The 14,283-nt window shown below is 42.3% G+C and overlaps 1 protein-coding gene across 1 annotated transcript in view; it reads right to left on the bottom strand.

Annotated features, from left to right (window-relative positions):
* The window catches only part of LOC122921380, a 75,032-nt gene extending 61,678 nt beyond the window's left edge, over window positions 1–13,354 (bottom strand). Inside the window, exons 1-3 of the mRNA XM_044271357.1 lie at window positions 12,865–13,354; window positions 12,239–12,259; window positions 9,185–9,448 (exon numbers count right to left, since the gene is read on the bottom strand). Of these exons, the coding sequence (XP_044127292.1) occupies window positions 9,185–9,448; window positions 12,239–12,259; window positions 12,865–12,895 (316 nt within the window). The 5' untranslated portion in view covers window positions 12,896–13,354. The remainder of the gene's footprint in view (window positions 1–9,184; window positions 9,449–12,238; window positions 12,260–12,864) is intronic.
* Between the last annotated feature and the right edge of the window lie 929 nt (window positions 13,355–14,283).

Genomic DNA, 14,283 nt, shown 5'->3' with positions numbered 1-14,283 from the left:
TTATCTGGACACTGTGTGACACTATTTATCTGGACGCTGTGTGACATTATCTGGATGCTGTGTGGCACTATTTATCTGGACACTGTGTGACATTATCTGGATGCTGTGTGGCACTATTTATCCGGACACTGTGTGACATTATCTGGATGCTGTGTGGCACTATTTATCTGGACGCTGTGTGACGTTTTCTGGATGCAGTGTGACACTATTTATCTGGACACTGTGTGACGTTTTCTGGATGCAGTGTGGCACTATTTATCTGGACACTGTGTGACGTTATCTGGATGCTGTGTGGCACTATTTATCCGGACACTGTGTGACATTATCTGGATGCTGTGTGGCACTATTTATCTGGACACTGTGTGACATTATCTGGATGCTGTGTGACACTATTTATCTGGACACTGTGTGACATTATCTGGATGCAGTGTGGCACTATTTATCTGGACACTGTGTGACGTTATCTGGATGCTGTGTGGCACTATTTATCTGGACACTGTGTGACATTATCTGGATGCTGTGTGACACTATTTATCTGGACACTGTGTGACATTATCTGGATGCTGTGTGACACTATTTATCTGGACACTGTGTGACATTATCTGGATGCTGTGTGACACTATTTATCTGGACACTGTGTGACGTTATCTGGATGCAGTGTGACACTATTTATCTGGACACTGTGTGACGTTATCTGGATGCTGTGTGACACTATTTATCTGGACACTGTGTGACATTATCTGGATGCTGTGTGACACTATTTATCTGGACACTGTGTGACATTATCTGGATGCTGTGTGACACTATTTATCTGGACGCTGTGTGACATTATCTGGATGCTGTGTGGCACTATTTATCTGGACACTGTGTGACATTATCTGGATGCTGTGTGATACTATTTATCTGGACACTGTGTGACATTATCTGGATGCTGTGTGACACTATTTATCTGGACACTGTGTGACGTTATCTGGACACTGTGTGACATTATCTGGATGCTGTGTGGCACTATTTATCTGGACACTGTGTGACATTATCTGGATGCTGTGTGACATTATTCATCTGTACACTGTGTGACATTATCTGGATGCTGTGTGGCACTATTTATCTGGACACTGTGTGACATTATCTGGATGCTGTGTGACACTATTTATCTGGACACTGTGTGACATTATCTGGATGCTGTGTGACACTTTATCTGGACACTGTGTGACATTATCTGGATGTCGTGTGGCACTATTTATCTGGACACTGTGTGACATTATCTGGATGCTGTGTGGCACTATTTATCTGGACACTGTGACGTTATCTGAATGTTGTGTGACACTATTTATCTGGACACTGTGTGACATTATCTGGATGCTGTGTGACACTATTTATCTGGACACTGTGTGACATTATCTGGATGCTGTGTGACACTATTTATCTGGACACTGTGACATTATCTGGATGCTGTGTGGCACTATTTATCTGGACACTGTGTGACGTTATCTGAATGTTGTGTGACACTATTTATCTGGACACTGTGTGACATTATCTGGATGCTGTGTGGCACTATTTATCTGGACACTGTGTGACGTTATCTGGATGCTGTGTGGCACTATTTATCTGGACACTGTGTGACATTATCTGGATGCTGTGTGGCACTATTTATCTGGACACTGTGTGACATTATCTGGATGCTGTGTGACACTATTTATCTGGACACTGTGTGACATTATCTGGATGCTGTGTGGCACTATTTATCTGGACACTGTGTGACATTATCTGGATGCTGTGTGACACTATTTATCTGGACACTGTGTGACATTATCTGGATGCTGTGTGACACTATTTATCTGGACACTGTGACATTATCTGGATGCTGTGTGACACTATTTATCTGGACACTGTGTGACATTATCTGGATGCTGTGTGACACTATTTATCTGGACACTGTGTGACGTTATCTGGATGCTGTGTGACACTATTTATCTGGACACTGTGTGACGTTATCTGGATGCTGTGTGGCACTATTTATCTGGACACTGTGTGACATTATCTGGATGTTGTGTGACACTTTTTATCCGGACACTGTGTGACGTTATCTGGATGTTGTGTGGCACTATTTATCTGGACACTGTGTGACATTATCTGGATGCTGTGTGACACTATTTATCTGGACACTGTGTGACGTTATCTGGATTCTGTGTGACACTATTTATCCGGACACTGTGTGACGTTATCTGGATTCTGTGTGACACTATTTATCCGGACACTGTGTGACGTTATCTTGATTCTGTGTGACACTATTTATCCGGACACTGTGTGACGTTATCTGGATGCTGTGTGACACTATTTATCTGGACACTGTGTGACGTTATCTGGATTCTGTGTGACACTATTTATCCGGACACTGTGTGACGTTATCTGGATGATGTGTGACACTATTTATCTGGACACTGTGTGACGTTATCTGGATGCTGTGTGACACTATTTATCTGGACACTGTGTGACGTTATCTGGATTCTGTGTGACACTATTTATCCGGACACTGTGTGACGTTATCTGGATTCTGTGTGGCACTATTTATCTGGACACTGTGTGACATTATCTGGATGCAGTGTGGCACTATTTATCTGGACACTATGACGTTATCTGGATGCTGTGTGACACTATTTATCTGGACACTGTGTGACATTATCTGGATGCTGTGTTGCACTATTTATCTGGACACTGTGTGACGTTATCTGGATGCTGTGTGACACTATTTATCCGGACACTGTGTGACGTTATCTGGATGCTGTGTGGCACTATTTATCTGGACACTGTGTGACATTATCTGGACACTGTGTGACACTATTTATCTGGACGCTGTGTGACATTATCTGGATGCTGTGTGGCACTATTTATCTGGACGCTGTGTGACGTTATCTGGATGCTGTGTGGCACTATTTATCTGGACACTGTGTGACATTATCTGGATGCTGTGTGACACTATTTATCTGGACACTGTGTGACATTATCTGGACACTGTGTGACACTATTTACCTGGACACTGTGTGACGTTATCTGGACACTGTGTGACATTATCTGGATGCTGTGTGACACTATTTATCTGGACACTGTGTGACATTATCTGGACACTGTGTGACACTATTTACCTGGACACTGTGTGACGTTATCTGGACACTGTGTGACATTATCTGGATGCTGTGTGGCACTATTTATCTGGACACTGTGTGACGTTATCTGGATGCTGTGTGGCACTATTTATCTGGACACTGTGTGACGTTATCTGGATGCTGTGTGGCACTATTTATCTGGACACTGTGTGACGTTATCTGGATGCTGTGTGGCACTATTTATCTGGACACTGTGTGACATTATCTGGACACTGTGTGACACTATTTACCTGGACACTGTGTGACGTTATCTGGACACTGTGTGACATTATCTGGATGCTGTGTGACACTTTTTATCCGGACACTGTGTGACGTTATCTGGATGCTGTGTGGCACTATTTATCTGGACACTGTGTGACATTATCTGGATGCTGTGTGACACTATTTATCTGGACACTGTGTGACGTTATCTGGATTCTGTGTGACACTATTTATCCGGACACTGTGTGACGTTATCTGGATTCTGTGTGACACTATTTATCCGGACACTGTGTGACGTTATCTGGATTCTGTGTGACACTATTTATCTGGACACTGTGTGACGTTATCTGGATTCTGTGTGACACTATTTATCCGGACACTGTGTGACGTTATCTGGATTCTGTGTGGCACTATTTATCTGGACACTGTGTGACATTATCTGGATGCAGTGTGGCACTATTTATCTGGACACTATGACGTTATCTGGATGCTGTGTGACACTATTTATCCGGACACTGTGTGACATTATCTGGATGCTGTGTGGCACTATTTATCTGGACACTGTGTGACGTTATCTGGATGCTGTGTGACACTATTTATCCGGACACTGTGTGACGTTATCTGGATGCTGTGTGGCACTATTTATCTGGACACTGTGTGACATTATCTGGACACTGTGTGACACTATTTATCTGGACGCTGTGTGACATTATCTGGATGCTGTGTGGCACTATTTATCTGGACACTGTGTGACATTATCTGGATGCTGTGTGGCACTATTTATCCGGACACTGTGTGACATTATCTGGATGCTGTGTGGCACTATTTATCTGGACGCTGTGTGACGTTTTCTGGATGCAGTGTGACACTATTTATCTGGACACTGTGTGACGTTTTCTGGATGCAGTGTGGCACTATTTATCTGGACACTGTGTGACGTTATCTGGATGCTGTGTGGCACTATTTATCCGGACACTGTGTGACATTATCTGGATGCTGTGTGGCACTATTTATCTGGACACTGTGTGACATTATCTGGATGCTGTGTGACACTATTTATCTGGACACTGTGTGACATTATCTGGATGCAGTGTGGCACTATTTATCTGGACACTGTGTGACGTTATCTGGATGCTGTGTGGCACTATTTATCTGGACACTGTGTGACATTATCTGGATGCTGTGTGACACTATTTATCTGGACACTGTGTGACATTATCTGGATGCTGTGTGACACTATTTATCTGGACACTGTGTGACATTATCTGGATGCTGTGTGACACTATTTATCTGGACACTGTGTGACGTTATCTGGATGCAGTGTGACACTATTTATCTGGACACTGTGTGACGTTATCTGGATGCTGTGTGACACTATTTATCTGGACACTGTGTGACATTATCTGGATGCTGTGTGACACTATTTATCTGGACACTGTGTGACATTATCTGGATGCTGTGTGACACTATTTATCTGGACACTGTGTGACGTTATCTGGATGCTGTGTGGCACTATTTATCTGGACACTGTGTGACGTTATCTGGACACTGTGTGACATTATCTGGATGCTGTGTGACACTATTTATCTGGACACTGTGTGACGTTATCTGGATGCTGTGTGACACTATTTATCTGGACACTGTGTGACGTTATCTGGATGCTGTGTGACACTATTTATCTGGACACTGTGTGATATTATCTGGATTCTGTGTGACACTATTTATCCGGACACTGTGTGACGTTATCTGGACGCTGTGTGGCACTATTTATCTGGACACTGTGTGACACTATTTATCCGGACACTGTGTGACGTTATCTGGACGCTGTGTGACACTATTTATCTGGACACTGTGTGACGTTATCTGGATGCTGTGTGACACTTTTTATCCGGACACTGTGTGACGTTATCTGGATGCTGTGTGGCACTATTTATCTGGACACTGTGTGACATTATCTGGATGTTGTGTGACACTTTTTATCCGGACACTGTGTGACGTTATCTGGATGTTGTGTGGCACTATTTATCTGGACACTGTGTGACATTATCTGGATGCTGTGTGACACTATTTATCTGGACACTGTGTGACGTTATCTGGATTCTGTGTGACACTATTTATCCGGACACTGTGTGACGTTATCTGGATTCTGTGTGACACTATTTATCCGGACACTGTGTGACGTTATCTGGATTCTGTGTGACACTATTTATCCGGACACTGTGTGACGTTATCTGGATGCTGTGTGACACTATTTATCTGGACACTGTGTGACGTTATCTGGATTCTGTGTGACACTATTTATCCGGACACTGTGTGACGTTATCTGGATGATGTGTGACACTATTTATCTGGACACTGTGTGACGTTATCTGGATGCTGTGTGACACTATTTATCTGGACACTGTGTGACGTTATCTGGATTCTGTGTGACACTATTTATCCGGACACTGTGTGACGTTATCTGGATTCTGTGTGGCACTATTTATCTGGACACTGTGTGACATTATCTGGATGCAGTGTGGCACTATTTATCTGGACACTATGACGTTATCTGGATGCTGTGTGACACTATTTATCTGGACACTGTGTGACATTATCTGGATGCTGTGTGGCACTATTTATCTGGACACTGTGTGACGTTATCTGGATGCTGTGTGACACTATTTATCCGGACACTGTGTGACGTTATCTGGATGCTGTGTGGCACTATTTATCTGGACACTGTGTGACATTATCTGGACACTGTGTGACACTATTTATCTGGACGCTGTGTGACATTATCTGGATGCTGTGTGACACTATTTATCTGGACACTGTGTGACATTATCTGGATGCTGTGTGGCACTATTTATCTGGACACTGTGTGACATTATCTGGATGCTGTGTGGCACTATTTATCCGGACACTGTGTGACATTATCTGGATGCTGTGTGGCACTATTTATCTGGACGCTGTGTGACGTTTTCTGGATGCAGTGTGACACTATTTATCTGGACACTGTGTGACGTTTTCTGGATGCTGTGTGGCACTATTTATCTGGACACTGTGTGACATTATCTGGATGCTATGTGACACTATTTATCTGGACACTGTGTGACGTTATCTGGATGCTGTGTGGCACTATTTATCCGGACACTGTGTGACATTATCTGGATGCTGTGTGGCACTATTTATCTGGACGCTGTGTGACGTTTTCTGGATGCAGTGTGACACTATTTATCTGGACACTGTGTGACGTTTTCTGGATGCAGTGTGGCACTATTTATCTGGACACTGTGTGACATTATCTGGATGCTATGTGACACTATTTATCTGGACACTGTGTGACGTTATCTGGATGCAGTGTGGCACTATTTATCCGGACACTGTGTGACATTATCTGGATGCAGTGTGACACTATTTATCTGGACACTGTGTGACATTATCTGGATGCTATGTGACACTATTTATCTGGACACTGTGTGACGTTATCTGGATGCTGTGTGGCACTATTTATCCGGACACTGTGTGACGTTATCTGGATGCTGTGTGGCACTATTTATCTGGACACTGTGTGACATTATCTGGATGCTGTGTGGCACTATTTATCCGGACACTGTGTGACATTATCTGGATGCTGTGTGACACTATTTATCCGGACAGTGTGTGACATTATCTGGATGCAGTGTGACACTATTTATCTGGACACTGTGTGACGTTATCAGGATGCAGTGTGACACTATTTATCTGGACACTGTGTGACATTATCTGGATGCTGTGTGGCACTATTTATCTGGACACTGTGTGACATTATCTGGATGCTGTGTGGCACTATTTATCCGGACACTGTGTGACATTATCTGGATGCTGTGTGACACTATTTATCCGGACACTGTGTGACATTATCTGGATGCTGTGTGACACTATTTATCTGGACACTGTGTGACATTATCTGGATGCTGTGTGGCACTATTTATCCGGACAGTGTGTGACATTATCTGGATGCTGTGTGGCACTATTTATCTGGACACTGTGTGACATTATCTGGATGCTGTGTGGCACTATTTATCTGGACACTGTGTGACATTATCTGGATGCTGTGTGACACTATTTATCTGGACACTGTGTGACATTATCTGGATGCTGTGTGACACTATTTATCTGGACGCTGTGTGACGTTATCTGGATGCTGTGTGGCACTATTTATCTGGACACTGTGTGACGTTATCTGGATGCTGTGTGACACTATTTATCTGGACACTGTGTGACGTTATCTGGATGCAGTGTGGCACTATTTATCTGGACGCTGTGTGACGTTATCTGGATGCTGTGTGGCACTATTTATCTGGACACTGTGTGACATTATCTGGATGCTGTGTGACACTATTTATCCGGACACTGTGTGACATTATCTGGATGCTGTGTGACACTATTTATCTGGACACTGTGTGACATTATCTGGATGCTGTGTGGCACTATTTATCCGGACAGTGTGTGACATTATCTGGATGCTGTGTGGCACTATTTATCTGGACACTGTGTGACATTATCTGGATGCTGTGTGGCACTATTTATCTGGACACTGTGTGACATTATCTGGATGCTGTGTGACACTATTTATCTGGACACTGTGTGACATTATCTGGATGCTGTGTGACATTATCTGGATGCTGTGTGGCACTATTTATCTGGACACTGTGTGACATTATCTGGATGCTGTGTGGCACTATTTATCTGGACACTGTGTGACATTATCTGGATGCTGTGTGACACTATTTATCTGGACGCTGTGTGACGTTATCTGGATGCTGTGTGGCACTATTTATCTGGACACTGTGTGACATTATCTGGATGCTGTGTGACACTATTTATCTGGACGCTGTGTGACATTATCTGGATGCTGTGTGGCACCATTTATCTGGACACTGTGTGACACTTTTTATCTGGACACTGTGTGACACTATTTATCTGGACACTGTGTGACATTATCTGGATGCTGTGTGGCACTATTTATCTGGACACTGTGTGACATTATCTGGATGCTGTGTGACACTATTTATCTGGACACTGTGTGACATTATCTGGATGCTGTGTGGCACTATTTATCTGGACACTGTGTGACACTTTTTATCTGGACACTGTGTGGCACTATTTATCTGGACACTGTGTGACATTATCTGGATGCAGTGTGGCACTATTTATCTGGACACTATGACGTTATCTGGATGCTGTGTGACACTATTTATCTGGACACTGTGTGACATTATCTGGATGCTGTGTGACACTATTTATCTGGACGCTGTGTGACGTTATCTGGATGCAGTGTGGCACTATTTATCTGGACGCTGTGTGACGTTATCTGGATGCTGTGTGGCACTATTTATCTGGACGCTGTGTGACGTTATCTGGATGCTGTGTGACACTATTTATCTGGACACTGTGTGACATTATCTGGATGCTGTGTGACACTATTTATCTGGACACTGTGTGACATTATCTGGATGCTGTGTGACACTATTTATCTGGACGCTGTGTGACTATATCTGGATGCTGTGTGGCACTATTTATCTGGACACTGTGTGACGTTATCTGGATGCTGTGTGGCACTATTTATCTGGACACTGTGTGACGTTATCTGGATGCTGTGTGACACTATTTATCTGGACACTGTGTGCTGTTATCTGGATGCTGTGTGGCACTATTTATCTGGACGCTGTGTGACGTTATCTGGATGCAGTGTGGCACTATTTATCTGGACACTGTGTGACATTATCTGTATGCCGTGTGGCACTATTTATCTGGACGCTGTGTCACATATATTGCTCGATTTATTGTCTCACCATTGCTCACATCCAGCCGGAGGGGATCACTTCTGTCACTGGAACTTGTCCTACACTGGTAGTTTCCACTGTATTCCATTTTGGCACTTTTGATCTGAATTGTCTGCTGATAAGTATATAATGGCTGATCATCTCTATACCAGTAAAATCTCTCTTCTTTCCATACAGAAGAGGAAACAACATTACAGGTGAGTGAAATTTTCTCTCCTTTGAAGATCGTCCTCCAGTCTGGATCCAAGGTCACGTATGTCAGTAGTGCTGCCTCTGAAACAGGACAGTACATCCACTATGACTACGCAGAATGCTAAATGTGCGAAAAGTCCTGTCATCATATTGGAAATAAAACTGATCAAACATCAACATCATATAATATTCATAAAATGTAGATGACTCATTGGTAGGGTTGAGCGAACACGAACTGCAAAGTTCAGGTTCGTACCAAACTTCGCGAGTTCGGGTACCCGGACCCAAACCCAGACTTTTTCACTGAAGTTCGGGTTCGGTGTTCGGGTGATTTTATTATTTTCCATTATAACATGGTTATAACAGAAAGTAATAGCATTCTTAAGACAGAATGCTAAATAAAATGGCCATGGAGGGGTTAAAAATAATAATAAAAACTCACCTCATCCACTTGATCGGGCAACCGGTATCCTCTTCTTTCTGCAGGACCTGCGATGACGTCACCGTGCTCACCACATGGTCGCAGGTCCTTCTATCTTCATTCAGCAGGACGTCATCGCAGGTCCTGAAGAAAGAAGAGGATACCGGCTGCGCGATCGAGTGGATGAGGTGAGTTTTTATTATTATTTTTAACCCCTCAATGGCCATATCATTTAGCATTCTGTCTGAAGAATGCTATTATTTTCAGTAATAACCATGTCATAAAGTGAAGTTCGGGTCCCCATTTACTTTAACTTCCACGGGTTCGCTCATCCCTACTCATTAGTTATGAGCAGTAGCATAGATAAAATGATATTGAAAAGTCAGGTAATTTCAAAAATGTATATCTGTCCCTATATGTATCCTGTGTGACACTAACTCAATGCTGTGTGACACTATTTGTCTGGACTCTATGTGACACGACACTGTCTATCCTAATGCTGTGTGACACTATGTATCTGGACACTGTGTGACATGACACTGTCTATCCTAATGCTGTGTGACACTATGTATCTGGACACTGTGTGACACTATGTATCTGGACACTGTGTGACACTATGTATCTGGACACTGTGTGACACGACACTGTCTATCCTAATGCTGTGTGACACTATGTATCTGGACACTGTGTGACACTATGTATCTGGACTCTATGTGACACGACACTGTCTATCCTAATGCTGTGTGACACTATGTATCTGGACACTGTGTGACACTATGTATCTGGACACTGTGTGACACTATGTATCTGGACACTGTGTGACACGACACTGTCTATCCTAATGCTGTGTGACACTATGTATCTGGACACTGTGTGACACTATGTATCTGGACACTGTGTGACACTATGTATCTGGACACTGTGTGACACTATGTATCTGGACACTGTGTGACACTATGTATCTGGACACTGTGTGACACGACACTGTCTATCCTAATGCTGTGTGACACTATGTATCTGGACACTGTGTGACACTATGTATCTGGACACTGTGTGACACTATGTATCTGGACACTGTGTGACACTATGTATCTGGACACTGTGTGACACTATGTATCTGGACACTGTGTGACACTATTTGTCTGGACTCTATGTGACACGACACTGTCTCTCCTAATGCTGTGTGACACTATGTATCTGGACACTGTGTGACATTATCTGGATGCTGTGTGACACTATTTATCTGGACTCTATGTGACACGACACTGTCTCTCCTAATGCTGTGTGACACTATGTATCTGGACACTGTGTGACACTATGTATCTGGACACTGTGTGACACTATGTATCTGGACACTGTCTTACAATATCTGGATTTTGTGTAATACTTTATCTGGATTCTTTGTAACGTTTTTTTTTTTTTACAAGAGTCGTTGTGATCCCACTATCTGGACCCTGTGTGACACTATTTATCTGGACCCTGTGTGACACTATTTACCTGGACCCTGTGTGACACTATTTATCTGGACCCTGTGTGACACTATTTATCTGGACCCTGTGTGACACTATTTACCTGGATCCAATGTGACACCGTGTGAAGCAATGTACATGTATGGTCTGTAATTGGGATAATTGGTTGCTGTGTGGCATTATGGAGGTGCTCTACGTGCCATATCAGTGAGTGCTGTGTGTTACTTTTTGTTTACATTTTATATAGAAAACTAACAATGTGTATATATATATAAAAAAAAAAAATCCCAGAAGTAAGATTTTTCTCTTTTAGAATTCTGTGTTTTCTGTGACGTTGGCCCTGTTGGCCCTGCAGGATTGAGCAGAGAGGAAACTACTGTATATCTGTATTGTGCACATAAGCCGCCCTATACCGGGGGTGGTATTAGGTATTTTGGAAGCGTTGTCTGAGCAGTCAGGAGGCACAGTGGGGCGGATTTATTAATCCTGTGTAGATAAGCACGCACCATATTTATGTCTATTATGTGAATGGCTAGAACTTTTTGCCTAACTTGATACCAAACTATTGGTTGGCCCAAAAATGTTAATACACAATGTTGCTGCTTAAGCCACACCCCTTTCTAATAAACCACACCCTTCCCTACTAGACCACACCCCCGAGGTGTAGTGGATTATTATTTTTGGTACATTTGTTTCATAAACATTATGCAGCAGAAATGCATCAAATAATGGCGTATTTTACACAACAGTCTCGGCATAACCCCGTATGTACTGTTCTCTTAGCGTGCCCTCATTTCCCCAACCACTAGATCCTGACCTCAGATATTGTATTCTTAAAGAACTGGAACTATGGACTCAGTAGTACATTGATCCCTCTATTGTACATATGTATTATGAGCCTTCCCCCGACTGTCAATCCGAGCACACTGTAAGTCATGAATTTTATGTTTTGTAGTATTATATATTTTTTTAAATACTCACTTGTCTGATCCACAAGGAATGCTGAAACCAAAGCAGAAAACATATCAGACGTGAAAAAGACATCTATAAAAAAACACCACCATTTTTTGTAGTGATAACAAGAGCCATCCCTGATGAGGAAACGTAAACTTCTTTATGTTTATTATAAATTGAATAAAAACATCGAAACATCATTAAACAAAAATAGCTATAATTCAGTTATTTAGGAGCTGAGATCACCGAAAGGATTCGGCAAAAAAGAAATTCACAAAAAGGCTATACTATATTACTATATTACTATATTGTCTTTCATTCTATTTTGGAGTCTTTTGATTACAAATATTATGATTACGAGTAATTTCCGGTGATTTTTTTCAGTTTATTGTATTTTATATATTTTTTTATAAAAATAGGGCAAGAGTTTTGTATTTTTTGTATAAATTGTATCCAGAAAATTGAGGTAGAAATTTAGTTTGCAAACATACATAATAGAGGTGCTTACATCATGCACAGAGGTGGACACTTTTGCCCCTGGTGAAAGAAAACCTGAGGAGGAGGGTTATTCTCTATTCTGAATGTTTCACCACAAACATAATTATTCTTTAGAAACACGATATTAATGAAATAAAAATATTCTTGGTACTTACAGACTGAGACCATCCACAGCAGAGCAGACATGATGTCTACTTGTGGTGAGAATGTAACGATAATTGTAGCATGTAGTCAAGTGTAAAGCACAACTCTCACTTCCCCTTTCCAGTGATGAGCAGTGATCCCATCGTAGCGGTGGACTCACCTACGCTGTCCAGAAGTCATTGTCTGAGACACAAAGGTGTCTTATCTAATGATATACTGGCGGTATTATTAATTAGCATGGTCATTTTACGCTTTATGGCACCGTAAAGGACAAGGACATGTGCAGCATTGATGCAACTCCCAGGCCCCCGACTGTTGTGCAACGCCAGTACAACTCCCTGCATGCAAACTTGCTAGTTACGTCCTTGGAGCATCCATAAACGTGATGGAGCTTGCTGGGTATTGTGGAGGATGCCATGGGTCCCCAATGGGCTGAAGGATGTTAAGTAAGGATATCCCACTTCCTGGCTAGTAGACAAGGAGGAAAACAGAAAAGGAGGATTCTGTCCAACAACGAATGAGTAGACGTTGGCCAGCCAAGCACTGGGCTCTCTAGACTTCAAATGGGGACATGTGAGACCACGCACAGAAGGGGCCCCTCTGGTTGATGGCTTAGATCCATCATGAGGACAGAGTTGAAAGTGTCACTCTGTGTGGGTACTACAGGAACCAGAGGAGACGTGGATCAGCTATAGATACGACTGGCATCACGAGACTTCAAGCTATGGATTCTAACGTAGTTGTTCCCCAGGCTTCTATTAATTCTTATATGGTGTAATGTGAGGATCCTGTGGGTGTTTTTCAAGTTTTCTCTTTGTAGTCATATCAAATTCATGAATAAAATACAAAAATGATGAAGATAATAGGAAAGTCTGTCACCACTGTGGAAAGTGAAACAACACGTGATGGGTGCTGCCCCGGTACACCTGAAACCAGCGCACGCAAAAACCTTTACAATAAACCTACAACAAAACATGAGGGGGTGGCCATCAGTGTACATGTGTGGTGGCTTCCTTCTGGGTTCTCCGTCTCCTCCCACACTGCACAAATAGGCTGAGTTGAGTGAAATGGTGGTATATGGAATACAGAAGATGGTAAAAACTAAGAATGTAAGACTCAAATAAGGATAGAATGTGTTTGTGATCCTGGTTAGGCGAGCAATTGAGGGGAAAACAGATGCATCAAAGATAGATATGAGAGATAGATATACAGATAGATAGATATGAGATAGATAGATAGATATGAGAGATAGATGGATATATATCAGATAGATAGATAGATAGATAGATAGATAGATAGATATGAGAGATAGATGGATATATATCAGATAGATAGATGAATAGCCAATAGTAAGATTGTGAACCCAAATTACAACAACAAACAACATAACTCAAAATGTAAACTAAAATTAAAAAAATTAGAAAAAAAGT

The sequence above is a fragment of the Bufo gargarizans genome, chromosome 11 (genome assembly GCF_014858855.1).
Source record: "Bufo gargarizans isolate SCDJY-AF-19 chromosome 11, ASM1485885v1, whole genome shotgun sequence".
In the NCBI taxonomy this organism is placed as follows: Eukaryota; Metazoa; Chordata; class Amphibia; order Anura; family Bufonidae; genus Bufo; species Bufo gargarizans.
The sequence above is the reverse complement of the archived record's forward strand: the minus strand, read 5'-3'. Positions and strand labels throughout refer to the sequence as shown.